This window comes from Budorcas taxicolor, chromosome 11 (genome assembly GCF_023091745.1).
Source record: "Budorcas taxicolor isolate Tak-1 chromosome 11, Takin1.1, whole genome shotgun sequence".
Lineage (NCBI taxonomy): Eukaryota > Metazoa > Chordata > Mammalia > Artiodactyla > Bovidae > Budorcas > Budorcas taxicolor.
The window spans coordinates 108,161,186-108,188,441 of NC_068920.1; the positions used below are offsets into that span (position 1 = coordinate 108,161,186).

Below are 27,256 nucleotides of genomic sequence, written 5' to 3' on the forward strand. Positions count from 1 at the left end.
CAAACATCAAAGAACTAAAGCCTATTGGATTCCATTCTCCAAGGGCGAGTTGCATCCCACATCAGCTTCAACATCTGGAGTGATGCAGATTGCACAGAATCCCTAACAGTGCTGTCTGACAGAAGAGAGAAAATACCAGAGCCAAGTTTGACCCTGGGCTCATTTATTCTATGTACTCATATTCCCAGAGAAACTCTCTCATAGTTCTACCTATCATCTTCGAAATGAACGCTCTGGAAACGATTGCCATGTAGTCCCCCAGGGCCCAGTTCCGTCCTCACAAATGCAATCGAACTGTTTCACTTGGATCCAGGCCCTCGCTGAAATACATGCCTAGAGATAGCAGCCTTTAAAAAATTACTGTTCCAAACATTATGTTCCCAACTTGACACTTATCAAGAGGGAGAAAAGAGAACAGGAAGAAGTATGAATTTAGCGCTTTAAAAAGAAAAGTAGCTGAATTTTTCTTAAGAAAATATACTGATAATACAAATGGCTATCAGGAAACTTAAAAGCCTTTAGAAAAGACAAAAGACAGAGTGGAGGGGAAACAGGTGATGGAGTGTAACCTGATGCCTCATAGCATCTCAAAGCTGTGACCCTGAAGATTACTTGAAGTCAGTCAGTTTCCTTTATAAACGACTACAAGCACACCAACTCATAAGGTGTTACAGAATTAAATGCCTACAAAGTGCTTGGCACTTATTAGGCCTTGATATTAAAATTTTCTATATTTCCTCTCCTAGTATGTCAACTCATTCCATTACTCTGAATGAGCTGAGTGTTACAGCTCTGACCCTGTCTTTACTAAGGTTCACTGAACAGCTGCTTGCATCTACACCACACAGTGTGTAAGACAGAGGAAGACAAGTCTTAATATAATGATGTTTATCATATTCAACAAGCAGAGGAAAAAGCCTCCCTAAATGACAATCTGCAGCAGCAATTCATTTGTACACCTGATGCTTTAACAGGCTACACACCAAAATTCTTAAAGTTTTCTGAAAATGTTTCTTGCCACATTCAAGACTATATTGAGTGATTCAGTCCAGTTTCTCTTTCTCCTATGTTTGGCTGATTTTTATCCTAAACCACTGACCAGCATACCAGATTCCAAAACTTAAGCAATGCTGCTGCCTTCATGCTACTCTAGGTATATTCTCATCTCATGGTAGCTTACAAGCCCTGCCACCTAAACCCCTGGAGGTTCATCCACATCAAATTCAGAGAGCCACAGGATTTGAGAGAAGGATTAAAGGAACTGCGTTCTTCAAGGCTACAGCGCTAATTAGTGCCAGAACCTACCCAAGCTTCTGATCCTGCAGCTTAGTGCTCTTTCCTTTTTAAGTATTTCTTTCTAGTCTGTTTTTTGCCTCTCACACATACTTAAAGAATGTAAGAAATGTGAATACAGTATGAACAAACCTCATGTTAAAAACAGAAGCTAAGAAAGAATGGCTGTAAGATTTCTCTACCTGCACAAGAGGACAACACACGGGCAAGGACAACTCTATCCTACCCAGTTTTAAAATGACACTAAAGCAGAACTTGAAATATGACTTCTTAAACTATAAAAAATATAAAAACAGCTACCAAGCAGAGGAAGAAGCATAGCACTTTTAATTCGTACTCACAACTGTCTAGATCATGTGCACAACTGTGGCCTACTTCCACGCCCACATTCCCAGGGGAGCTTCACATGAACGTGGGGGCTTCAAATGAACTTAGTCACCTGCTTGCAAAAGCTGATCAAATATGTCCACAGAAGCTTTGACTTTTTTGAGCTTGATTCGTTCCTGCAGAGCAGCCTCACTTATTTCTTCAATCTGAGGTTCAAAGTACTCAGGCATTAAACACTAGAAAATAAGATGGTTAAAGTCAGTGCAAACAGGTCAATGGGAAAGCACAACAGAGTAAGGCAACACACCACAGCATTTGATTAACACACCATAATACTCCTGCTTCATGCATTAGATACCACCTATCATTTTAACATGAATGTCTCTCTACGGAATCTAACTCTACCTCTCTAGTCACCAAAACAAGATTGCTTAGAGATCTCCTAAGTTGGGGCAAAGAATTTAAAAGCTCCTAATTATAAATATTTAGTCTGTATCCGAAGAATCCCATATCGAAGAACTACAGCCTATTGAATTAAAAGTCTTTACTTTTCCCAGTGAATTTAGTTCCCAGTGAACTAAATCCCCTAATTTCAAGCTGAACTTACTATTTTTCCCTTGCTAAAACCATCCTTCCTACTTTCCTCTCAATCTTGGCTGAAGGTTCCACAGTATATCTAGTTTGTAAAGATGGAAACCTTCCATCCCTGATAACTTCTTTTATTGCAAACATTCCGTATTACCAAGGTATGTTGATTTTACCTCACTCACCAAATTATTCAAATACTTAGGGACCCAGGGAAGCCTTCAAGCAGAAGTGAACTACACACAGAAGAGTAACTATTGGTCAGAAACATAGAGGGGAGAGAGCAGGCCCTACAAATGGTCATCCCACTGCTGTCACTGTCTCAGTTCAGGATTTCAACCTTTATGGACACAATCACTCTGGCGTCCTAATCTGTCCCTAAGATTTGCTGTTTGAGAAGCACAAGGGCTGTCTGGGTGGCTGGGTGTGTGCGCTTACAAAGTAGGGAGATATGAGAGGAAGCAGTTTTAGACACAATGAGTCTGAGTTACTATTTCCACTACTTAGCTCAGAGGCAGAGCCCATGTTGGGACCCACTAAGTGCAATGCCAAACACCCAGCAGGCCCTCCACACTCACCCCTCACGCCCACAGAACAGAGGGGGCTGGAAAAAAAGCGTCTGGAGCCCAAAGTAGAGACATTGAGGCCAACATACAAGAATGCCAAATGGAGTATAAGGGTTGGTGAAGCAGGAAGATTACAGTGAGAAAAAAAAGAGAGTGACCAAGTACGGAATCCTGAGAAAAAGATACCAAGGTTTGAGGAGTAGATGGAAAATCAACTAAGGGAACCAGAAAGGGCAGTCAGAAGCGAAGATCTGAGAGCGTGGTGTTGCAGAAGTCAAATGAAGAAAACAAAATGAAGAGCAAATACATGTAGTTTTAAAAATGATAATAAAGGTGAGTACAGTGAGCAATGATAACCATAAATATTAAAAAACATAAATATTATCTGGGTGAAATAATATTAGACCCAAATACTGTAGGCATTCAAATGGCTACTTAAACGTTAGTTGTGATAGCTTAGTTTATATTTACATAGTATTACCCGAAAACTGCAATTACCTCTCCTTACCGGTATATGAGGCTCAGCTATGTCTTTCTGAAAATATTTGGGATATGAATTAATAACAAATTTTGCTGCATTCTCTCCGGACTTCTTCGCCAACAAAAATGAATGCTGTATAAAGAAAAAGACGTAAATTGATACTACATATAATTTAGATCAAAGTTATACCCTCAGCAAGAATTATTCTGCCCTCCCCCGCCCCAACCAAACAACACTGTAATACACAGAATTCCAAGGCAAACTACCTAATTATTATTATTATTCTGCTGCATGTGACATAATTTCAGGTTGGATCCTACATACAGCTTGAGGTGCGTAAAAACAATACCTTTAAACTGAGTGAATTGCTCTATAGTGGGAAAGATTCCAAAGTACTAAAAATCCAAACCAAATACCTTCTCCATAGCCAATCTCTAGAACTTTTTGATAAAAGTAGTAAAGGAATCAGAAAATCTACCAACTTATCTATTAGCCTCTATGAACTTTTCAAAGGTGTCTACAAGTAAAATAAGTCGTATGTGTCATCCTGTCACCCAAACCAACAAGGCAAAACATAACACTAGCCAAGTTACCTAAAAATACTCACAGATTCCACAGAGGATGTCGGTATGAGGTAAGGATCATCCTGAAATGCATAAGGTACAGCTGTGGTATCCTGTGAAGAAGACACACAAGTCTCTTTAGCCAGGCTTTTATTAAGAGGACCTTGTGGAAGTTTTAACTGCATGTATCACAAATGCAGAAATATGTATGTTGGTAGACACTAACACCTATGTTGTACCCTAGGCTCTGTGAGACTTGGTTATAGTTATGCACAATTTAAAGCAAACAATGGCTTAAATCTCCATGACTGGTTTTAACTAGGGGCTGCTATCAGCAGGGATATCACCGTTTTAAATGCAAAGTCAAGAGCCTCTGAATTAACCAGTCTGGGCACCAGTTTCCTGAACTAGGGTATCCCTTCAATGCATGGCACTAACCACCCAAGAGGCTCCTTCAAATGGAGGATAACATTTATGCGGCCCTCTCAGGAAGTGGGAACAGCAGCAGCGTCTCCAGTGTCCTGTTTCCCAAGGTTCCAAACTTCTTTAAGTTGTTTCAGGTAGAACCCTGAACAAGATTAACTCTTTGGCACCAGCAGTCTCTCTTAGAATGGCCCCCAAATTACTTCCTCTATTCCTCCCCTCTCCTTCACAGCCCCCTTCTCTGTACCTCTGGCAACTTTGTTTCACAGAAAAAACTCAACCTACTTGCTGAATCTCTTCTGACAGTCCCCTTGCCACCCTGAAGTATTCACCTGGACTCTCTGGGGGAGAGCTTCCCTGTGGTTCTTAATAGAAGGATGCTCTGACCTAGGGCCTGGAAGCAGTACTTTTTAGGGCTCTCAGTTCCTGATACCACTTTCAAATCCTGTATTCCCTTTACCTTCCTCTGAGGCTCACTTCATCTGGTTCACAGGTGATCTCTGGGTTTCACAGGTGGCGAAAGTGGTAAAGAACCTGCCTGCCAATGCAGGAGTAAGAGACACGAGTTTGATCCCTGGGTTGAGAAGATCCCCTGGAGGAGGGTATGGCAGTATTCTTGCCTGGGAAATTCTATGGACAGAGGAGCCTGGCGAGCTACAGTCCGTAGGATCAGAGCTGGACACGACTGAAACCACTCAGCATGCATGCATCCACTCTCTACTAAGAGGTGACGGGTATGAAGGACAACTCAGAGGAAGCAGTTCTAGGACGGCTTCCTTGGACCATCACTCCATGATTCCCAACCGCTGCCTGGCTCTGTCCTGTCCGCCATCTTTATCAAATACCTGTTTGGGCCTCTAGTCTTGGGTCACATGCTGGACCTCTCTCACTAGACTTTATTCTTATTTGTTTCCCACATTTTCCTCCCTCAGTGATTTCCAAGACCTTAATGGTTTCTGAGAAACTCCTCAACTCTGGTCCTGTAGCTCAGATGCCTCACACCAAATCTACCTCCAACTGTTCTTCTCTGACCTCCCCTCTTATCGTCTCCATTTCAGTGAAGGGTACCAGGCACTCTGCAATCCAAATCAAAGATCCTCTCCCGTTACTTCCATTCAACTAAGCTGTCATCAGTTGTGGCTGACTCCAGTTCCTTAAATCCTCTACCTACTCCACCGTCCCTTTTCCCAGCCACCGCTGGCTTAGTTCAGTGCCTGCCTTATTCACTCATTGAATATTTACTGAGCACCTCATATGTGCCAGGGAGACAACAAAATCCTATCCTCCACAGAACTCACAATCTAGTGGGGAATAAAATCTCCAGAAAACAAAGCAAATAAAACATATAGTAAATTTAAAGGCGATAACTGCTGTGGAAAAGGAAGGGAGGGAGGACAAGCTGTCACAGAAAATAAACATACAATTTTACATGGTGTGGTCTGGGAAGATCTCAAGGAAAAGACTTAAAGAGATAAAGGCAGAAATTATGTGGCTATCTCAGGGAAAAATAAACTAGGCAGAACAAATAGGAAGCATTAAAGCCTTGAGGCAGACCTGTGCCTGATAGGAAACTGAGAATTAGCTAGGAGGCTGCCTGGTTAGAGCAGGGTACAAGAAAGATGGCAGGAAATGTGGTCAGAGCTAGGGTGGGGATGGGGGTGATCAGGTAGGGCCTCAGGTACCCTTGGAGCGGTTTCAGTTTTTGTTTCATTTATAACAAATCAGAAGCCATTTGAGTTCTGAGTAGAAGAGTGATGTGAGTCAACGTTTTAGCAGGGTCGCTATGGCTGCTTACTGGGTTGAGGAAGTCAGGAGAACAGAGACTGCTGTAATTAATCCAACATAGTAAGAGATGATGGTGGCTTGGATGACCTGGTAAGCACCATTAAGGGTTAGAATGTGTGGTTCCTGAATGAATGAGTAATTGTCCCCTGGATTTTAAGAGCCCAGGACCAAATCAGACAAGTGTGCACATAATTCTACAACTTCTTTGACTTAAATACCTCTTGGGTTAATCTCACTGAAAAACTGACAACAATCTCTGAGGTCTATTTCCCTGAGTTTACATTTCAAGTGCCTATTTATGGATATGTGAGCTGAAAATCTAAGTATCTTGCTAGAATGGAGATGCAGTATTTTAAAACCAACCTCAGAAACTTCCAGGATGTATTTGGCCCATAAGTTTAACACCCATAGTCGAAAAACAGTTCTGGAAATCTGTGACAACTGCCTCAAGGAGGGTGAGAATCCACATAGATATTGTGGTTAAAAAAAAAAGAGAACTTGAAAGTTCTATCTCTGAGGCATTTACTATGGTTTCAGTTTATCTATCAAGACTACAGGCCCTATTCTTGAATTGTGAAGGGTGGAATTTATTCACAAATAAATCAGATAGCTGGAGCAATAATAAAATAGCCAGCATTTACTGAGCATGTCCTTTGTGCTAGTTGATGTCCTAGGCCCTTTCACATGTACTAACTTATTTCTCACCCGAAACCTCAATGTTTGGTGCTGTAAGTAAACACCCATTTTACAGGTAAGAAAACAGATTATAAACCAGATGTATTTTTCTAAATAAGTTTGATGTAACATTCATAATATATGCCATTAAAAAAAAGAAAACATGTAGGAAATTTTACATGTCAAAACTAATTTCCTGATGTATCAAGAGAAAAGGTAACTTTGGGATAAAGATGAAACAGAACATTTGGCCCCAAGACCCAGATTCTTAATCACTGAATTTCTTTGAATATGGTGGGTACGCCATTCTCAAAGTGGTTCTACAGGTCACTTGCGTTAGAATATCATACCCAACCATTCCCTAGGAACATGTATTTCAACAAGCTCTTCAGGAGGTTAAAAATCACTGGCATAGTATAAAAACACTGAATCTGGAGGGAAAAAACCATGGCACCAAGTCAAGGTTTTAATATCCTAAGCAGCCCTGCGCTGATCACTTTAAAAGCTTTAGATTTCTCATTCGTCACATGAAGAGTCTGGGCTAGACAGTGCTATGAAACTCTCTGGATCCACAACAGTTAAATTGTGAATAAAGAAGAGGTATGAACATTAAGTTTATTATTAGCTGAATTAGATACAAAAACCTGAAATTCCTACTTACCCTGTGCACCGTGGATGCAAGTGCTTGAAGAACAGCCACTTTATCCCTAAGAACGAGAATCACCAAGTTAACCCTCATCAGGGCCTCTCACACTCACAATGTGAATAAGTATAAAACCAGTTCTGATCTCTAGAATAATATCACTACAATAATAAGTTAGAAAATGAGAAAACTGTTCAATTCTTTTGACCAAAGGTGGTTAGTACATGTTCCTACTATGCTGTGCTACCCTCTCTGGCCTGGTCTCTATAACCATCACCCTGGGCTAGCAATTTCCACTTTCATCTCATAAAACCTTCTTAACCTTGAATCTTACGTCCTATCCATTTTCCTCTGCATTCTCACTGCAGCTTTCTGTAATATTCGTGCCTTTATTATCTAAACTGGGGACTCCCAATTCAGCTATATATGGGAATAGACATGAAAAAAAAAGGAAAACATCTACAGAACTTTACATGTTAAGACTAATTCCCTGATGTATACAATAACTACTGGATTTTCTAAAATAGCAGTTAATGTAATTTTAGCAAGAGAAAGACATTCTTTTCTCAGTATTCCCTAACTAAATCTTTCATTAGCATATTTAAGTCTTATCAAGTGAGTAATCTTCATAACATACTCAACAAATGCAAGTGAAAACACTAGGAACATTCAAATCAGTCACCAGTTTCTTAAAGGGTTATTTTATTTTTTAGATTTTTAATTTTTTTTCACTTTACAATACTGTATTGGTTTTGCCATACATTGACATGAATCCGCCACGGGTGTACATGAGTTCCCAATCCTGAACCCCCCTCCCACCACCCTCCCCGTTTCATCTCTCTGGGTCATCCCAGTGCACCAGGCCCAAGCATCCTGTATCCTGTACTGAACTGAGACTGGCGATTCATTTCTTACATCATAGCATGCATGTTTCAATGCCATTCTCCCAAATCATCCCACCCTCACCCTCTCCCTCTCCCAGAGTCCAAAAGTCTGTTCTATACATCTGTGTCTCTTTTGCTGTCTCACATACAGGGTTATCATTACCATCTTAAAGGGTTATTTTAAAAATAATCTCAATTAACACATTATACTGAAAAAAAAAATTTGGCAGAAAACAACAAAATTCTATAAGGCAATCATCCTTCAATTAAAAAATAAATAGAAAAAAAAAACTAGACTATTCTATCTGATGTTATTTTGTGACCCCCCCTGCCCCACTCTACTGTAGGTTTAGTGTTTGTATTTCCAGAACTTTAAAGGGTACTTTTGCACACACACTACCATAAAAAAAAAAAAAAAGTCATCATTCTGGGTATGTGTTCCATAAGTTTGCATTATCCATGTTACTATGTGAAAATCTAATTAATTTCTTTAAATGTTATATTGTATGATAACCATTTTTTAATCATCTCCTTACTATGGGCATTGGGGCCATTTCACCTTATTATTCCCAAGTTGTAAAGAGCACTCTCATCCATGTCTCTTTGGGTATATTTGCAAGTGTTCCTCCAGAATGGCTAACCAATTAGGTATTGCACATTTTAAAATTGTGGTTCTGCCAAATTTCTCTCCAGTGTGTTGTTCCAGTTGACTGCCCTATCAACAAATGTATTTGAGTATCCATTTTCCACATCTTGCCAGTGTGGTAAATTTTAACATCCATTTCTTTAATGAGTCCAGTCACCTATGCACTGACCATAATTGGGCTCCATGCTCTCCCTAAAGTAACTACACAACACAGACTAATGTGCTCAGAATACTCTATCCTGTCACAGTGTATATGAAAATTCAGAATAACCCTCTACAATTTGTTAAAGTCTTCTACAGCACTTGCGATCTGGGAAATCACAGCCTTAAAAGATGCTTCATCTTTCAAATAAGGCAAGAACTCATAGTCTTTATAGTTTTTTTTCAACCTAAAAGCACAAATTCCTGAGCCTGGAAAGCAGAGGCTCTCTATTAGAGAACCTCTATCAATCACTTTGTCTCTAAGGGGACAGACAGTAAATATTCTAGGCTTTGTGGGCCCTAAGGATTCTGTTACAACTACTCAGCTCTGCCTTTGGAGCATAAAAGTAGCCACAGATAGTAAGTTATTAAGTGACTGAGGCTGTGTTCTAAAAAAGAAAAAAAGAAATTTAATTAACACTGAAATTTGTGTTATGAAAGTCTTCTTTTAAACCTTTACTTAATGGGCTATACATAAACAGGCCTCAATCTGTTAACCAAGGGTCTATGTCAACTACCTTATTTCTCCTATTCTAAGAGCGCATTTTTCAGAGGCTGGCCTGCAGGATCTCCCACCACCACAGTTAGGTCATGATCACACCCCATCCTGCCTTACTGTTTACCAGATTTGTGGGGCTTATACAAAAGAATTACCTACAAGAACATGCATTTTAAACAAAATTCCCAGGTGACTCTGATGCCAATAAAATCATCTGACCCATTTTAAGGTACAGTTAAACTGCGTTATCAATAAAGAAAAGTCAAAGTCACTCAGTTGTGTCCGACTCTTTAGGACTCCATGGACTATATATAGTCCATGGAATTCTCCAGGCCAGAATACTGAAGTGGGTAGCCTTTCCCATCTCCAGGGGATCCTCTCAATCCATAGATCAAACCCACGTCTCTTGCACTCCAGGTGGATTTTTTTACCAGCTGAGACACCAGGAAGCAATAAGTATAAAATATGCACTCTAACTAGACTGTAGGCCATCTGAACACACCCTCAATACACTCCCTCTCTTGTATTCCCCATGGGACCTTTGTCAGAAGGGAAAGAGGCACAATGAGTTGGTAAAGCGCACTGGACATGAACGCCATTCAAGAAATGCCTCGTTCATGCTTATGTATATTCCTATTCTGATCTTGGTTCTGATTCTCAGGTCCACGTTTTAGTCACTGGGTCATATCTGACTCTTTGCTACCCCATGGACTGTAGCCCACCAGGCTCCTCTGTTGATGGGATTTCCCAGGCAAGAATACTGGAGTGGGTTGCCATTTCCTTCTCGAGGGAATCTCCCCGACCTAGGGCTCGAACCCACATCTCCTGCATTGGCCAGCAGATTCTTTACCACTGAGCCACTAGGGAAGGTAAAAATGAACCTGAATATATCCATACAATAAACTACTATGTAATCACTCAAAATTAAAATCAGAATACAGAACAGTACATCTAACAAATCACTACTAAACTAAATGTCCACATACTACTTATATATAAAAGGTTATACTGCAGAACTTTAAAATAATAGCTGCCATCTACTGAGATCTGATTATGTGGTATTAACTGTTGAAATGCTCATGTAATCTTCTGAGGCAGGTGGTATATTACCTACATTCTTCTATGGCAAAGAAAGATTAAGTAACTTGTCTTTGAATACGGTCATTGGTGGTAATTATATTTCCTTTTTGCATGTTCAATTTATCCCACTCCCCTTTTGGCAATGATCATTAATTTAAGAAAGCTTTTTTTTTTTAATGAGTCTGAATCTTCAAGTCATACTCAAAAAAGACCTAGTTTTTTGAAAAATCTTTCAATGCATTCAGTAATATCATTACTATATGAGTTTTTCTAAGTTTTAATTCTTACATATTCAACAAGTATTGAATATATATAAGGCAATTTGTTGAAGGATCTATCCAGTGGGTTAAAAAAGCTAAATTTTGCAGTCTGCACCATTTACCTACTAAAGACCACAAAGATAATTCTTTTTTTAGGTCTCCTAACAATGTGAAACCTGCTTAAGAAAGAAAAACAGAAATTACTCTAATAATGATAACTCATAACTGACCATCACTACGTAAATATTAACCCAAACTTAGTTCAGATAGATCTTTTAAGTAAATCTCACTCCCCATTCACTCACCTCTCTCTACCTCCAATTGCTATTCCTGTCACTGGCTTCTTATCTAACAACGTTTTTCATAAGCACTTAACCACTTTTTGAATGAATGCTGAATACTCACCAAGTTTTCTTTTTTGGGATGACTACTTCTTCAGTCCCTTAATGCAAAAAATAAAACAAAAGAAAATCAGTTTCCAATATATATATAAAGAAGTATAATGCATTAACATAAAAATGGAGTTATTTCAATACATTTTCATATACCTGTTACATCAGCTCCTTCAACCTTTGGGACAGCTGCACTTCCAGAATAAAATCTGCAATAAATAAATAAATAAATAAATAAATAAAAGCTCTAAAGCTAATACTTATTAATGAACTTTCCAGCTCACCCCCAACTATGTGCAAATGAGCCAAAATTTTCCAATTATCATGGATCAAACTGATTGGATAATTCATGTCAAGGTATGCTGAGAAGACATGGCCTCAATGGCAAGTTCAAAACCATTACAAAATAAATACAAGATACAGATATAATACGGCCAACAATTTTTAAAATCAGGCAATCTCATTAAATAAAATCATAGGAAAAAAGGGAAACATTTAGTAGTACTTGAACATTTTAACAGCTGACCTGAAATATAAAGGACTTTCAACTCTAAAGACCTAAAACACTGGGGCTAAAAGAAATGATTTAATGGGCTCCTGATTATACATGGATGATGATCTAATGATCATAAAAGACAAAGCCATTTAAAGCAAATTATGAAACTAAGATCACCATGGTTTTTCATTCCACTTCCTTCAACACTCAGGAATGTACCAAATACCAGTGTCCTAATATAAACTTGGAACTGTTACTATTTTTTTAACCCAAAATATAGAACCACTGACCCCTAATGAGTTTTAAAATGTTATCACTTAAAAAAAATAAAGTCAACATACCACACAGATCACATACACTATCTTGTAAGTATTTTCCTCCTACACAGCACTGATACCCTTCAGAGAATTGTCAAGATGTGATTAAGATAGAAAATTACTTCCTTTACTGGTTTTGGTCTCCAGTGTCCTCTTAAATCAACCCCTCTCTGCACTACCTGGTGGAGAGTATTCTCTTCTGTGAGCCGAGTTTAGGGAAGGCCTTAATATAAAATGTACACTGTAAATTACACAACTCACTTATTCTTCACTGTTTTCCCATGGCTACTACTAGCTCCAGTCTACACATAAGGGAATTTGTCTACTATCACCTCGCAAAGGAAATGCAAACATCCAATCTAAAATTAGGTTATTTCCAACTTTCACAAGCAATTGCTGGCTTTCATACTTCCACAACGGTATTGTTTGTATTGAAAGAAAATTACACAAATGATACACCTGCAAAGTTTTAACAATCACAGCGACTTCATTCAGATTGTCTTCACATCTTTTGGGCTTTCCTGTTTTTACGAACACTTGGAAAATTTCTTCCGTCAAACATCCCCACAACATCCAGTGGAACTCGTAAACGGCCTTTAATTTGGGAAAACCTGATTTCCCCCCGCTCCTCCCGGGTGGGAGAAAACGAGTAAGGGCGGATAAAGTTTTCTTTTTTAAAAAAATACGTGGAACGGGGTGAGTAATGGCTACTCTTATTAGAATGCAAGATTCCCCAACAGAAGAATCCTGATCTTCCCGAGAGTTCTAACCCCGGCGTAGACCAGCCAAGTAAGAAATCTCCACCCCAAAAAAGCGCGTTTGGAGCCCTTGCTCAAAAACGTGCCGCACCGCGTGCTGGCTTGCCGGGTCGCGCGGCCACGAGCGCGCTCATTCCACTCCACCGCATCTAGTTGCCCAGCAATAAGGGGGAAAAGGGATACAAAGAGCCAAGGTGATCCCGGTTCTTTCTCATGGTTCTCCAAGCTTCTCTTACCTGCTACTAGGGGTCCGTCCACAGGGACCTGCCCGCCGAGCCGTCAGCGGTACGCAAAGCCCACAGCTGACCCTCAACCACCTTGCGGACGCCACGGACGCCATATTTGGCGTCTTTGCATAGTGTGCCGGGAAAGCACGCCCTCCGCCTTAAGGCGGGAGAGGTGGGCGGGGAATGGCTCGGCTATTGGCTGAGACGGAACAAGAAGAAATCAATCATAAAATAGGTTACAAGCTCATGGTTTGAAAGACTTTGCTTCAGAAGTTAAAGGCTCAATAGGCCTCATTTCCCTCGAAGATCTTTCCTAAAAGGTTATTTTAATTTCTTATATATGTTCTATTATTTTCAAAATAAAGGGGCGCGCGAGAGTCGTGAAATTATTTTCTCCCCCCCCCACAACTCGAGCGGAAATGGTATTGTCCCTGTAAATCTTAAGGCGAGCCTTTCTCGCGCGCAAGCGCAGTTTAAAATCACATGGTTGCGGACCGGAGGTGGTGTGAAAAGTGCAACAGTGGTGACCGGGCCATCTCTCTGGGTGTAGGAGCTCGGAACTGAACTGGAGGATGTTGGCCTCAAAGAACATGCCCTGGCGGCGGCTTCAGGGCATTTCCTTCGGGATGTATTCGGCCGAAGAACTCAAGTAAGGAGTTGGTGGGAAGCATGAAAGAGCCTCTTGGGGTCGGGGCCGTAAACTACTATTCCCAGCAGGTCTTGCGCCCAGTTTCTCCTCAGAGTCCATTGCTGTGTAGCGCATGGCCTGCTGGGACCTATAGTTCTGGGAACGTCTTGAGCGCGGTGTGGCTGGTTTGCACTTGGGTAGGTGGGGGTTCCCAGATGGAAGCGTTATCGTTCGCCAGTCTCCTCGTTAGATCAGCCTGGTTTGTGGAGTTACTATAATGTCTCTGACGTAGTTTATTAAGCGCATGATGAGTCTCCTCTTGTCTGTAAGATGATGATTCTTCAAGACTCAATTCATGGGACAACTTCTTGGTTGGACCGTCTGTGTTCTCTGCCTAGTTATTAATACTAAATCAAAAAGACCCTCTTAAGCCCTCCTTTTCATCGCTGTAGCGTTTGACAGAACTTAATTATTTTCAGGTTCTTCTATTTCTGTGACATGCATTGTTTCCTTCCTGACTCAATTTATCAACCCACTGACATTTATTGATCATCCAGTTTTTGCCAGGCACTAAGCTAGGTGTTCTGGAGAAGGCAATGGCACCCCACTCCAGTACTCTTGCCTGGAAAATCCCATGGATGGAGGAGCCTGGTAGGCTACAGTCCATGGGGTCGCTAAGAGTCGGACATGACTGAGCGACTTCACTTTGACTTTTCACTTTCGTGCATTGGAGAAGGAAATGGCAAACCACTCCAGTATTCTTGCCTAGAGAATCCCAGGGATGGGGGAGCCTGGTGGGCTGCCGTCTGTGGGGTCGCATAGAGTCGGACACGACTGAAGCGACTTAGCAGCAGCAGCAGCAAGGTAGGTGTTCATGAAAAATGAAAATGTTAGTCTCTCAGTCCTGTTCAACTTATTGCGACCATGTGAACTGTAGCCCGCCAGGCTCTTCTGTCCATGGGATTCTCCAGGCAAGAATACTGGAGTGGGTTGCCATTGCCTTCTCCTGAGGATCTTCCTGACCCAGGGATCGAACCCAGGTCTCTGACATTGCAGGTAGATTCTTTACCGTCTGAGCCGCATTCCTGACACATTGGTGAAGGAGGGGCTTATACTCGAATTCATCTCAGGCTCTTTAGCTGATTCCTCCTTTCCTTAAATCTTGCTGTTCCCTGAGATTCTGTTCTAGTCAAATAGCTTTTCTTTTCCAAAATGTCCTCCCTAGACGATTTCACCACTTTCATGATCTGTACTCTCAAATATAAATCTCCAACCCAAATTTCTTTCCCTAATTTTTCAGACTTGTTTTTTTCAGCAGCAGTTGAACATCTCTATTTGAATTTCACACCGAGATCTTAAAACTCATATACCAAAAACTCAACAGCTATCCCTACGAAGAGGGAGAACTTGCCCCTCCAAAATGGTGTACCTTAATCTAGTGCAAAATGTTCACTATTCTGTGACAGGGCTGTAATTCTAGACCCATTTCTCCTGACATCTTACTTGCTTATTGGGTTCTTATTGTGTGTCGTCTATATATTTCTTTACTCTCTACCCTCCTTTTCATCACATCGTATCTCTTGTTTGAATTGTCTTTTCCTTCCATCTCCCTGCCTTTACACCACTCCAGTCCATCCTCTACCTTGCTGTTAAAATTATTCTTCTGAAGTGCAAATGCGATGATGCTCCTATTCCCCTTAAAATCCTCCAAAGGCTTTCTATTTCCCCTCAGGTAAATGATACTTTTTAGCTTAGCCTACAGGTTTACCCATGATTGTCAGGCCAGTGCTGATTTTAGGTATAACATCATCCCTTCTTTCGCCCTATTAAACCACTTGCACGTTCCATAAACTGCCATCAGGTTTCATCATCTGCGCCTTTCTTCAGGCTGTTTCCTCCGCATGCATTATCCCCTCTCTCAGAGGGGTCTGCTTCCCTGCTCTCACCCCACTGCCCCCCCGGAGGCACCTGGAGAGCATCTCTTACACTGAAGGTGCAGCTCAACCTCCCTCATTTCTGAGATTTTTCCACACCTAGTACAGTTGTGTCATGGTTCCTTGGTTACTTTTTGTGCTTGTTTGTATTTTTGTCTCTCTCCACTGGCCTTTCTTTTATCCTTAACTCTCATTGACTGATGGATGAATAAACTCCTGAGCTACAACAGTATGCTGCTCCTGAAATTCAGTTGTATCATCACTAGCCATAAATTGATACTATTTCATTCAAAAGCAAGAGAATTGATTTTTTTTACAAGTGAATTGTGGAGTTTTCAGAGAACTGCATGAGTAAATTTATACCCATTACTAACATTTGATCTATTTGAGTCTAGGGTTGAGAAATTTCAGTAATTATGCTACCTTTTGTTGTGCTAGGTTCTAGTAGCTTCCTAGCTCACTTGGAGTAAAAGCCAAGTCCTTAAAATGGCCCAGAAAGGTCATTCTGGCCCCCTGGTTATTTCTCTGAACTTACCTCTGTACTCACCCTGGCCTCCTAGCTGTTCCCAGAGTGCCATAGGTACACATCTATCTCAGGACCTTTGCACTCCCTGCTTCTTCCTTCTGTGAAGGTAACCTCCTGTGATGGCCGGCTCCTACATCTTCAGGCCTTTGTTTAAGTATAAGCTTCTCAGTATGGACTCTCCCCAACCATTGGCCCACTCTATCATCCTCCCCTTTTCTGCTTGCTTTTCTTCATAGCATTTTCTTCCATCTAATAAACTATGTGCTTACTAATTTTGGTTTTTGTCTGCCTGCTTTCAATAGGATGTAAAGCCCATGAGCGCAGGGACTCTTGTCTGTTTTCCCAGCATCTAAAAGTGTGTCTGGCACATTAAAAGCACTATTTGTTAAGTGCATGCATGGGTGGGCGGAGGAGCTATCTGTTCAGCTCTTGGTCCTCTCCATTTTTATTACAACCATTTGTGAGGGTGACTCTAATTATAGGAGAAAAATTCCTTTCCAGAGAATAGGGTGACTCTGTTGCTGCTGCTAAGTCGCTTTAGTCGTGTCTGACTCTGAGCGACCCCATAGATGGCAGCCCACCAGGCTCCCCCGTCCCTGGGATCCTCCGGGCAAGAACACTGGAGTGGGTTGCCATTTCCTTCTCCAATGCATGAAAGTGAAAAGTGAAAGTTAAGTCGCTCAGTTGTGTCCTACTCTTGGCGACCCCATGGACTGTAGCTCACCAGGCTCCTCCATCCATGGGATTTTCCAGGCAAGGGTACTGGAGTGGGTTGCCATTGCCTTCTCCGAAGGTGACTCTAGGAAGCAGCAAAGGTCATCCTGAAACCCAAGTTTGTTAGTCTTAAACTCTGTTCTCTCTGGTGGAATTCTTGCTGGTTGCCCTTCCTCTGTATCCCATTCCTGCAATAATTAGAGGAATTTTCTCCTTTTCCCCAGCTAGAGAGAGGCGCTTTGTTCCTTACCATAGAAAGACTGAGGATGAAGACAAAAACATACATTCAGTTTGGGTGTGAGCTCTTTGTATAGTCTTTACAAGCACAGGACACAGTTCTGCCAGTTGGCACGGGTCTGTGTTGGACCCACCAGCCTACCCTTTTTCCATCATTATAGGCTCCAGGCAAGGGAAGTGAAGTACCAACTTATGGAACGTGATAGAAAAAGGATCTAGAAAAAGGATCTAGGATCTAGTGGTAAAGGATCTTTGCACCCAGACCTAATTAGTGTTTGCCTTATTCTAATTAGTTTGTGTTTGCCTGACACAGTAAATGTTTTTCTTATTTATAATTCCAGTTAAGTTTTAGAGCTCCAAGTAAAATGAGAGACGGAAATGTAGATGAATATTTCTCCAAGTCCAGTGAAGAATGATTTAGCCTAAAGGTAGTGGGAGAAAGTAGTAATAGTAGTGAGTTTAAATCATTAAAAAAATTTAAACTATGCAAACAATATCATCAAAAAAGTGAAAGGACAGAACTCAAAGTATGTGCAAATCTTATGTCTGATAAAACACATGTGTTCAGAATATATAAAGCAGTCTTGCAACTCAGTAATAAAAAAGCAAATAACCCAGTTAAAAAATAGGTAAAGGGTTTCAATAAACATTTCTCCAAAGAGGATATACCAGTGGCCGATAGGTACATGAAGAGATGCTCACCATCATTAGTCATCAAAACCACAGTGAGATACTACCTCATACCTGCTAAGATAACTGGAAACAGAAAGATCACAAAATATGCTGGCATGGATTTGGAGAAATTAGAGCCTTGGTGTGGAGGAGGAAATGGCAACCCACTCCAGTACTCTTGCCTGGAAAATTCCATGGATGGAGGAGCCTGGTAGGCTACAGTCCATGGGGTCGCAAAGAGTTGGACACGACTGAGCGACTTCACTTTCTTTCTTTCTGTAGTCCTTTTGGAGAAGGAAATGGCAGCCTACTACAGTGTTCTTACCTGGAGAATCCCATGGATGGAGGGGCCTAGTGGGCTGCAGTCTACGGAGTTGCAAAGAGTCGGATGTGACTGAGCAACTAACACACACACACACACACACAGAGCCTTGGTGTATTGCTGCTGGGAATGTAAAATGGTGCAGCCACACTTTGGGAAACCGTCTGGCAGGGTCTCAAAAAAGTTAAACATAGAGTTACCATGTAACTCAGCAATTCCAATCCTTGGTATATATCCATGAGAAATAGACAAAATATATTCACACTACAACTTGTATACAGAAGTTTCTGTCAACATTATTTATAATAGCCAAAGTGTAAAAGTAAGCCAATAAAAGTGGTATAGCCGTACAATGAAATATTGTGTACGTACTCAGTCTCTCAGTCGTATCCAGCTCCTTGCGGCCACCTGGACTGTAGCCCGCCAGGCTCCTCTGCCCGTGGGTTCTCTAGGCAAGAATACTGGAGTGGGTTGCCATTTCCTACTCCAGGAAACCTTCCCAATCTGGGAATCAAACCCTAATATCTTATATCACCTGCACTGGCAGGCAAATTCTTCACCACGAACACCACCTGGGAAGCCCAAAATGGAATATTATTTGGCTATTTAAAATAAAATATATATATATGTGTAAATACAGGCTATGATGTGGATGAGCCTTAAAACTATGCAGGGACTTCCCTGGTGGTCCAGTGACCAAGACTTTGTGCTCCCAGTGCAGGGGGCCTGGGTTCAGTCAAGCAATTAGATCCTGTGTGGTACAACTAAAAGTGGCACAGCCAAAATAAATATAAATAAAAGTAAATATTTTTTAAAATGCATGCAAAGTATAATAAGTCAGCTCTAAGAGACCATATGTCACATGATTTCATTTATGTGAAATGTCTAGATGGGCAGTTCTCTGGAGACAAAAAGTAAGTAAGTCACTGCCTAGGACTGGTGGAGGGAGGTAGAGATGGATGGAGAGTGACTGCTAATGTGTATAGGATTTCTTTTAGAGTACGAAATGACTATCCACTCCCGTATCTTGCCTGGGAAATCCCATGGATGGGGAGCCGGGCAGGCTATAGTCCGTGGGATTGCAAAGAGCCAGACACGACTGAGTGCTAACACTTCCCCTTTTCTGACCTGTGTGGGCTTTGGCATTAAGTCTAGTCCACTTCTCTCTCCTACCTTCAACACCGCCTCCGCCTTTCTGGGCTTTGTCACCTGGATTAAATCACCTGACCACTCTAAGCCCGTTTGTTCCTCTGAGAAACACACATTATAATGCCCGTCTCGGAGAGTTAAAGTCACACACACACGTGCACGCTTGGTCATGTCAGACTCTTTTGCGACCCCATGGACTATAGCCCCCCATGGGTCCTCTGTCCATGGAGTTTTCCAGGCAGGAATACTGGAAAATACTGGGTAGCTTGCTGCTTATAGAGCGTTTGTCGTGTAGTGAGTACTTAACTCCTTCGTATGAAGCCTTCCAGTGTGCTCAGTTAGTGCAAGATGTGTACTAAATCTGGCTTTCAGAGACGTTACCACTCACTCTTCTTCATTCAGCCTCCATTGTGTGCTAAGTGCTGAGCTGCAGTGAGGAGCAAGGCAGACACCAAGTCTGCCCTCTGGAGCTGTCAGCGCAGCTAAGGGTCCAGATGTTAAAGCATGAATTTGTAAGTGCCAAACAGGAAACATCTGAGAAGTTGGGTAACCTTAGTCTTCCCTGGTGGTTTTTATCTCCTTAGGAAATTAAGTGTGAAGTCCATTACGAACCCTCGGTACCTGGACAGCCTGGGGAACCCCTCGGTAAATGGCCTGTATGATTTAGCTCTGGGCCCCGCCGACTCCAAAGAGGTGTGCTCCACTTGCGTGCAGGACTTCACCCACTGCTCTGGGCACTTGGGCCACATCGAGCTCCCGCTCACCGTGTACAACCCTCTCCTCTTCGATGTAAGTCCTGACCGGGCCATCCAGCCCACGTGGGTCTCGGGACTGCGGGTGGGATTCGTGAGTACCCACCCTCTCCCCAGGGCAGGTGTCTCAGGAGGAGGTTAGTTCCAGACACTCTGAGTTAAAGTGCTCTTTACTTTGAGATTTAAAACCTGGAGGAGCCAAAGCCAGTGTATTCGACTTGGCCTCTAGCCCTGCCTAGATGAACTTCAGTCTGATTCTTGTTGAGAATCGCCAAAGCTGGGTTATCTTTATGCAAAGCTAGGGGGAGGGAACAGAGGAAGAAGGGCGAGGGGAGCAGTGCTCAAATCCAGCCGCTTTTGTTTCAGAGGCTTTATGCCTTTCAGAAATGTTGGTGGGGCTTCCCTGGCAATAGAGCCAGAGTCTCTAACTCCCGAGATCTAATACCTGATGATCCAAAGTGGAGCTGATGTAATAATAATAGAAATTAACTGCACAATAAATGCAATCCAGAAACCATCCCCTCCCACCCCATCATCTGTGGAAAAATTGTCTTCCATGAAACCATTCTCTGGTGCCAAAAAGGTTGGGGACCACTGCCATAGACGACTTTGGAATTCTCTAGGCCATCCTGAGGCCTTCTGGCGGATTTGTAGGCGCTTACTTAGTGGCAGGAGGAACAGCGCCAGAAGGCCCAGCGCTGAGCTGAGAATGATGACCATCCAGTGCTACTTAGACACTTCCAGCTTCTTAACATCAGTTAACTCAGCCTCCGAGATTCACTTTAAGCTACTCAGATTAGTGTACATGGATGTGATTTTTGTCTTAATCGTATTAGGGGAAGCAGAATGTCTTGTTAAATACAAAATATTTTAAACGTTTAATATTTAAATAATTTTCAATATTTAAAGAAGTATTAAATTTAGTATTTAAATAAAATAAAGGTAGTTCCCTATCTCAGATCCAAAGTAAATTTCTTATGTTAATGGATTAAAATAAAACCGTAAGTGAAAAATACAGAAGAATATCTATCAAATTCTTAAGGTGAAGAAGGACTTTCCAGGTACATAGGGTGAGATGGAATTCTTTTTTCTCCCCCCCATACCCCAGCCCCAGCCACCCAGGGCTGCCCTGTTGCTCAAGGTTAAAAAAGGGCCGCCTCTGAGGGGGCTGATGACCCTAGTTATGCCCGAGCACACGTGCTCTGGCACTGTAGCCTGCCACACCCAGGCAAGGTGGGGGCTCAAAGGCAACAGGTCAAAGTGGAATTCTTAAAGGGGTAAACTGCTGACATAGAAACACAAACCATAAGTATGTATGCTGAAAATCACTTTGACTGCCATGTCACTTTCTAATATCCTGTCTCTTTTTATTCCCTCTCTTCAGAAACTCTACCTGTTGCTCCGGGGCTCCTGTTTAAACTGTCACATGCTGACCTGCCCCCGGGCTGTGGTTCACCTCTTACTCTGCCAGCTGAGAGTCCTGGAAGTTGGGGCCCTGCAAGCAGTGTATGAGCTGGAGAGAATTCTCTACAGGGTAGGTAATGTGACTATCCTGGTAATCAGACAGGCCAGAGTGACAGGCACAAGAGCTGTTTGTATACGAATCAGTTCAGTTCAGTCGCTCAGTCGTGTCCAACTCTTTGCGACCCCATGAATCGCAGCACGCCAGGGAATAGTCCCCTAAGCATAGTTACCAGGGTCTTCCCTGGTGGTCCAGTGGTAATGCAGGGTTCCATCCCTGGTCTGGGAAGATTCCACATGCCGTGGAACAACTAAGCCTGTGGGCCACAACTATTGAACCCACACTCTAGAACCTGAGCTCTGCAACAGGAGAAGCCATTGCAATGAGAAGCCCCGAGCACCGCAACTAGAAAGTAGCCCCCACTTGCTTAGATGCACAGCAGCTAAGACCCAGTGCAGCCACAAAGAAAGGGCACCAAAATGCTGGAGCTTTAAGTCTGGTGACTTTGAGTACAAATAACTAGGCTTAAAAACATGAAGCTATAAGAATAATTAAAGAAATGTTCGTGAAAACAACATACAAATACAATTTTATCCATCAGTGAGCTTTTTTCCCCCCAAACCCAGGATCCAACCAGAGTTCATGCATCGCTTTGAATGGTTATATCTCTTTGATCCGCTTTAATGTAAGATATTTTAATATAGGGAATTTCTTTCCTTGATACTGACTTTTTTGAAGACATAAGACATAAGACATAGTTGTCTTGTGGATTTCTCACATTCTGGATTTGTCCAATTATTTCTTCATGAGATTCACATTTCGGTAAGATTATACCTACCTGATGCAGAATCCTTTGTATTGCCTTATTTTAGGAGCCACCTGTTGTCCAGTTGTTTTGCTACTGGTGATGCTGGGTTCGGTGATTTGGAATGGATGGTGACCACCAGATCTCTCTTGTAAAGAGACATTCTCTTCGTGATTAATAATAACCTGGTGCAATTATAAATATATTATTCATGATTAATAATTAATAACCTGGTAAAAAGTGAAAGTGCCAGTCTCTCAGTCGTGTCCGACTTGTTGCAGCCCCATGGACTGTAGCCCACCAGGCTCTTCTGTCCATGGATTCTCCAGGCAAGAATACTGGAGTGGGTTGCCATTTCCTTCTCCAGGGTATCTTCCCAACCCAGGATTGAACCCAAGTCTCCTGCATTGCAGGCTGATTCTTTACAGTCTAAACGACCAGGGATGACCTGGTGTTATTATAAATAGCTTATTTAAAATTCATTTCTGGTTGGTAGATCAAAATATTACTCACTTTTGTATGAAATAACCTGGTTATTCATCAGGGTATGACAATTCAATGAGACAAGGATCTCATCAATTCTAATACTTTATTTGTGAATTTTTTTCAGTTTTTTGACACACTCATATTACCTGTGAATAATAGTAAGTTTATTTATTTTTAGCCTTTATATGTTTCATTTCTTGTTCAGACCTTATTAGGTGCCTAGGATCTACATGATTTTGTCCAAGGGGCAGCATGCATCCTTGTCTTGCTTCTTGTTACAAAGGGAAACCGTTCACCTTTCGTCTTCCTCTTCCCTTTCCTGAATAATTCAGTCTTAATGACATTAGGTGGGCAGAGCAGGTAGACTTCCGCACAGAGATGCAACCTGGTGTGGGTTGTCAGAGCCCAAACAAGATGAGAAAAGCATTCAAAACAAGACCGTATCTGTGTGTGCACGTGGCTAAAAAACTAATCTCAGGTCAGATTTGTCCAAGAGAGAGCTTGTGTGTTGAGAGAGAAGGGTTTTCTTAAACCTTCACTCAGAGTAAATTATACTTTTTTGGAATCCCGGGTGGCGCTAGTGGTAAAAAACACACCTGCCAGTGCAAGAAACATGACATATGGGTTCCATCCTGGGTCGGAAAGATCCCTCGAGAAGGAAATGGCATCCCACTCTAGTATTTTTGCCTGGGAAATCCCATGGACAGAGGAGCCTGGTGGACTATGGTCCGTAGGGTCACACAGAGGCAGACACAACTGAAACAGCTTATCATGCAGGAATTTGTCCATTTTGTCTAAAGTGTCAGATCTGTTGGTGTAAAATTATTCGGGATGCCCACTACCTTAAAATATTTTGGGGTGAAGTATACACACAGAAATTCGTTAATTAACCCACAGTCTGACAAAGACTTATAAAGTAACCATCACTGGTATGAGTGACTTCAACATCAAACTATAGTCCTTATTTCCAGAAACTTCTCTTCTTTCTCCTCCTGGTATGCTTATTTTTGACACTTTGTCATTGTATTTGCTTCCCTGGTAGCTCAGTGGTAAAGAATCTGCCTGCCAATATAGGAGATATGATTTCAATCCCTGGGTCAGGAAGATCTCTTGGAGAAGGAAATGGCAACCCACTCCAGCATTCTTGCCTGGGAAATCCCATGGACAGAAGAGTCTGGTGGGCTACAGTCCTTGGGGTCAGATAGAGTCTCACACAATTTAGCAACTAAGCAACAACACTGTACTTAGCAAATTCTTCGTTGGAATAATTTGAGGTCTAGAATGCTGCCCTGTTTCTCCAGAGAGGCTTCTTATTGCTTCTGCCCTGTGCTTGGTGACCTGGGGACCATCAAAGTCCACAGTCAAGGCTGAAGGCTCCCTGGACTGCAGGCCGTGGGAATCCAGGTGTTCTGTTCCAGGGCTCATCTAGTTCCCAAGGACACAGTCCTTCAGGTCCCCAGCTTTCTGTGTTTGTGGGATGGGATGTGGCAGGAAGATACCTTGTTTGATTCCTGTCCTTTCACTAACTCTAGGCTTTAGATTTCTGTCCTGTTCATCATTTAAGACCCTCAGAATGAAAAGTTCAAAATTACTGGATTGTAAAATGTTTCCGAGGCCATGCTGCCATGTTGTACAGCTCCAGGGAGCATCCCCACTCTATCAGCATCTTCCCCGGAGGGACACAGCTACGCTGAAGGCTGCCCCAGTGCTGGGCGGTGCGGCAGCCCTGCTCAGAGCAGCCTTGGCCCCTGGGCTCTTTAACCTGAATCCCCGTTTTCCCTTCATTGTGGCCTAATTCTCCCTCACAGTTCTGACAGCTCTTCAGAACTTTACATTTTTAAAAATATTTTATCCTGTTTTTTTTTTTTTTTTTAATTTTTCACTTGGACTTGATAATCTGCGTGCTGTGCTATCCTCAGTCACTCAGTCATGTCTGACTCTTTGCAACCCCATGGACTGTAGCCCGCCAGACTGCTCTGTCCATCAGGATTCTCCAGGCAAGAATACTGGAGTGGGTTGCAATGCCCTCCTCCAGGGGATCTTCCCAACCCAGGGATTGCACCCAGGTCTCCAGCATTGCAGGCAGATTCTTTACTGTCTGAGCTACCAGGGAAGCCTTAATAATCTAGCCCACTATCATTGGAAGCTGAATAGTCTCATTTACATGTATCTGTTTATTTATTTATTTGGTCATGCTGAGTCTTCAGTGTGGCAGGTGGGATCTTCAGTCTTCATTGTGACATGTGGACTCTTAGTTGTGGTATGTGGGATCTAGTTCCCTGACCAGGGATCAAACCTGGGCCCCCTGCATTGGGAACTTGGAGTCTTAGCCACAGGACCACCAGGGAAGTCCCAGGACATTCTCAATTTTAATTTTTTTTTTTTTAAACCAGCAACCTAGCCAAACTGTTTTGAAAAGGCACCACAGCAGCCCTGAGGTTTCTCCTTTCTCTCCCCTCAGATAAAGCTTTCCTCCCTTGGAGGGGCTGCGCCTGGTGCTGCTCGTCATATACTTGCTTTACTTTGATCACATGGCTTTTCTCTTGTTTTTCAGTTTCTGGAAGAAAATGCTGATCCTACTGCCTGTGAAATTCAGGAAGAGCTAGAACAATATACAATCAAAATCCTGCAGAACAACCTCCTGGGATCCCAGGGTGCACAAGTGAGTTATCCCATCTCTCTGTTCCCTGAACACTTGGTTTTTAGCGTAATTATCACAGTTCCTGGTACACTTTGACTTATACCTTGGCTCAGACGATAAAGATATCCCCCTGCCATGCAGGAGACCCAGGTTTGATCCCTGGGTTGGAGAGATCCCCTGGAGCAGAAAATGGCAACCCACTCTAGTATGCTTGCCTGGAGAATCTCATGGACAGAGAAGCCCGGCAGGCTACAGTCCATAGGGTTGCAAAGAGTCAAACACTTATTTTTTTGGCTTCCCAAAGCAGACCTGGGTCAGCTTTGAATCCCAGCTCTGCCTCTTGTGAAGCCTGTGACCTTGTAAGTTACATAACCGCCCCCAAGCCACTCGTTCCTCATCTTTGATGCCTGCCTGTAGAGCTGAGGAAAAGGTTAGAAGAAATTAGGTGCTTTGGGTACAGCGTCCAGTGAGGTGCTGGCTTACGTCTGACTTGGAGAATGAGGCCCATGTCCTGTTCTTGTTTCTCTCTCCAGTGCTAAGTGACCGCTGCCTACCCATTCCCCCGTAGCATCTGTGTAAGTGTTAATTTGTCCAGCCAATGAATGGTGTAGGTAATCAACCTGCAGGGCTAATCTTGAGATCTGGTTCACCTAATGCCCAAGTTTCACACCAGAGATTATGACTTAAGTGGTCTGGGTTGGGGCCCCACGGAGGGGTACAAAAGCCCCCAGGGTGGGTCTCGTTTGCAGAACTAGCTCCGAACCACTAGTGTTGCTTAACTGTGGACGTGCCTTGCCTCAGAGCCCTGAGGTCCATCCAGGGGAGGCAGCAGCTGCTGTCTCAGGTTTAATTTAAAATTAAATTATTTAATTTATTAAATTATTTATTAAATTATTGAAATGTATTGATCCTTGCTGTCTTCCAAGCCTACCACTGCCCTCATGATCTCTTCATCTTAGTAACAGCTTGGTAAGTTTCCCCTATTATGAATGAGGAAACTTAAAGAAGTCGCTTAGTGATTGCCAGTGTTTGGTTATGTTAGGGTTTTGTGGAGAATTTTAAGAAATGGGGTGGCTTCCTCTGATTTTTCAATAATAGGTGAAAACTACAAAATGTATACCTACTAGAGTCTCTTCAGGATGGCACTCAGGCTTTTTGACTCTTTTTAACAGGTGAAAAATGTCTGTGAGAGCAGGAGCAAACTCATCTCTGTCTTCTGGAAGGTACATATGACTGCTAAGAGATGTCCCCACTGCAAGTGAGTCCTAGGCACTTGCCTCTGATTTTTTAAATTTTATATTATGGATGTATAGTTGATTTACTATATTGTATTAATTTCTGCTATATAGCAAAGTTATTTGGTTATATACATCTATATGTATTCTTTTTCATATTTTTTCATTACGGTTTATTGTAGGATATTGAGTATCATTCTCTGTGCTGTTTATCCATCCTATACATAATAGTTTGCATCTGCTAATCCCAAATTCCCAAATCTTCCCTCACCTACCTGCCCTCTCCCTTGGCAACCACAGGTCTCTTCTCTAAATCTGTGAGTCTGCTTTTCTTCCCTAAATATGTTCATTTGTATCATATGTTAGATTTTACATTGTTGGTTTTTTTTTTCTCTCTCTCCTCACAACTGTCCTCATGTCTAGAACTGGGCGGTCAGTGATCCGAAAGGAGCACAATAGCAAACTGACCATCACATATCCGGCCATGGTGCACAGGAGAGCTGACCAGAAGGACACTGAACCCCAGGGTAAGCAGGCCCTGCGCGGCCCTCCGTGTGTTTTTCACGTGTGACCATCAGACGTGTCCCACGAC

At 42.3% G+C, this 27,256-nt stretch overlaps 2 protein-coding genes and 1 non-coding gene across 3 annotated transcripts in view; 1 reads left to right on the forward strand and 2 right to left on the reverse strand.

Moving 5' to 3' along the window:
- The window catches only part of PTCD3 (pentatricopeptide repeat domain 3), a 30,300-nt gene extending 17,085 nt beyond the window's left edge, over window positions 1-13,215 (reverse strand). Inside the window, exons 1-7 of the mRNA XM_052647682.1 lie at window positions 13,111-13,215; window positions 11,460-11,512; window positions 11,317-11,353; window positions 7,360-7,405; window positions 3,860-3,928; window positions 3,280-3,384; window positions 1,733-1,856 (exon numbers count right to left, since the gene is read on the reverse strand). Coding sequence (XP_052503642.1) covers window positions 1,733-1,856; window positions 3,280-3,384; window positions 3,860-3,928; window positions 7,360-7,405; window positions 11,317-11,353; window positions 11,460-11,512; window positions 13,111-13,214 — 538 coding nt within the window. The 5' untranslated portion in view covers window position 13,215. The remainder of the gene's footprint in view (window positions 1-1,732; window positions 1,857-3,279; window positions 3,385-3,859; window positions 3,929-7,359; window positions 7,406-11,316; window positions 11,354-11,459; window positions 11,513-13,110) is intronic.
- A 388-nt stretch (window positions 13,216-13,603) lies between these two features.
- Window positions 13,604-27,256, forward strand: part of POLR1A (RNA polymerase I subunit A) — an 84,214-nt gene continuing 70,561 nt past the window's right edge. Inside the window, exons 1-6 of the mRNA XM_052647986.1 lie at window positions 13,604-13,750; window positions 19,868-20,072; window positions 21,420-21,569; window positions 25,343-25,450; window positions 26,602-26,687; window positions 27,088-27,191. Of these exons, the coding sequence (XP_052503946.1) occupies window positions 13,674-13,750; window positions 19,868-20,072; window positions 21,420-21,569; window positions 25,343-25,450; window positions 26,602-26,687; window positions 27,088-27,191 (730 nt within the window). The 5' untranslated portion in view covers window positions 13,604-13,673. The remainder of the gene's footprint in view (window positions 13,751-19,867; window positions 20,073-21,419; window positions 21,570-25,342; window positions 25,451-26,601; window positions 26,688-27,087; window positions 27,192-27,256) is intronic.
- LOC128057102 (small nucleolar RNA SNORA76) lies at window positions 21,163-21,289 on the reverse strand. Its single transcript, XR_008200283.1, has one exon. It is a non-coding gene; the product is annotated as a small nucleolar RNA SNORA76 (small nucleolar RNA).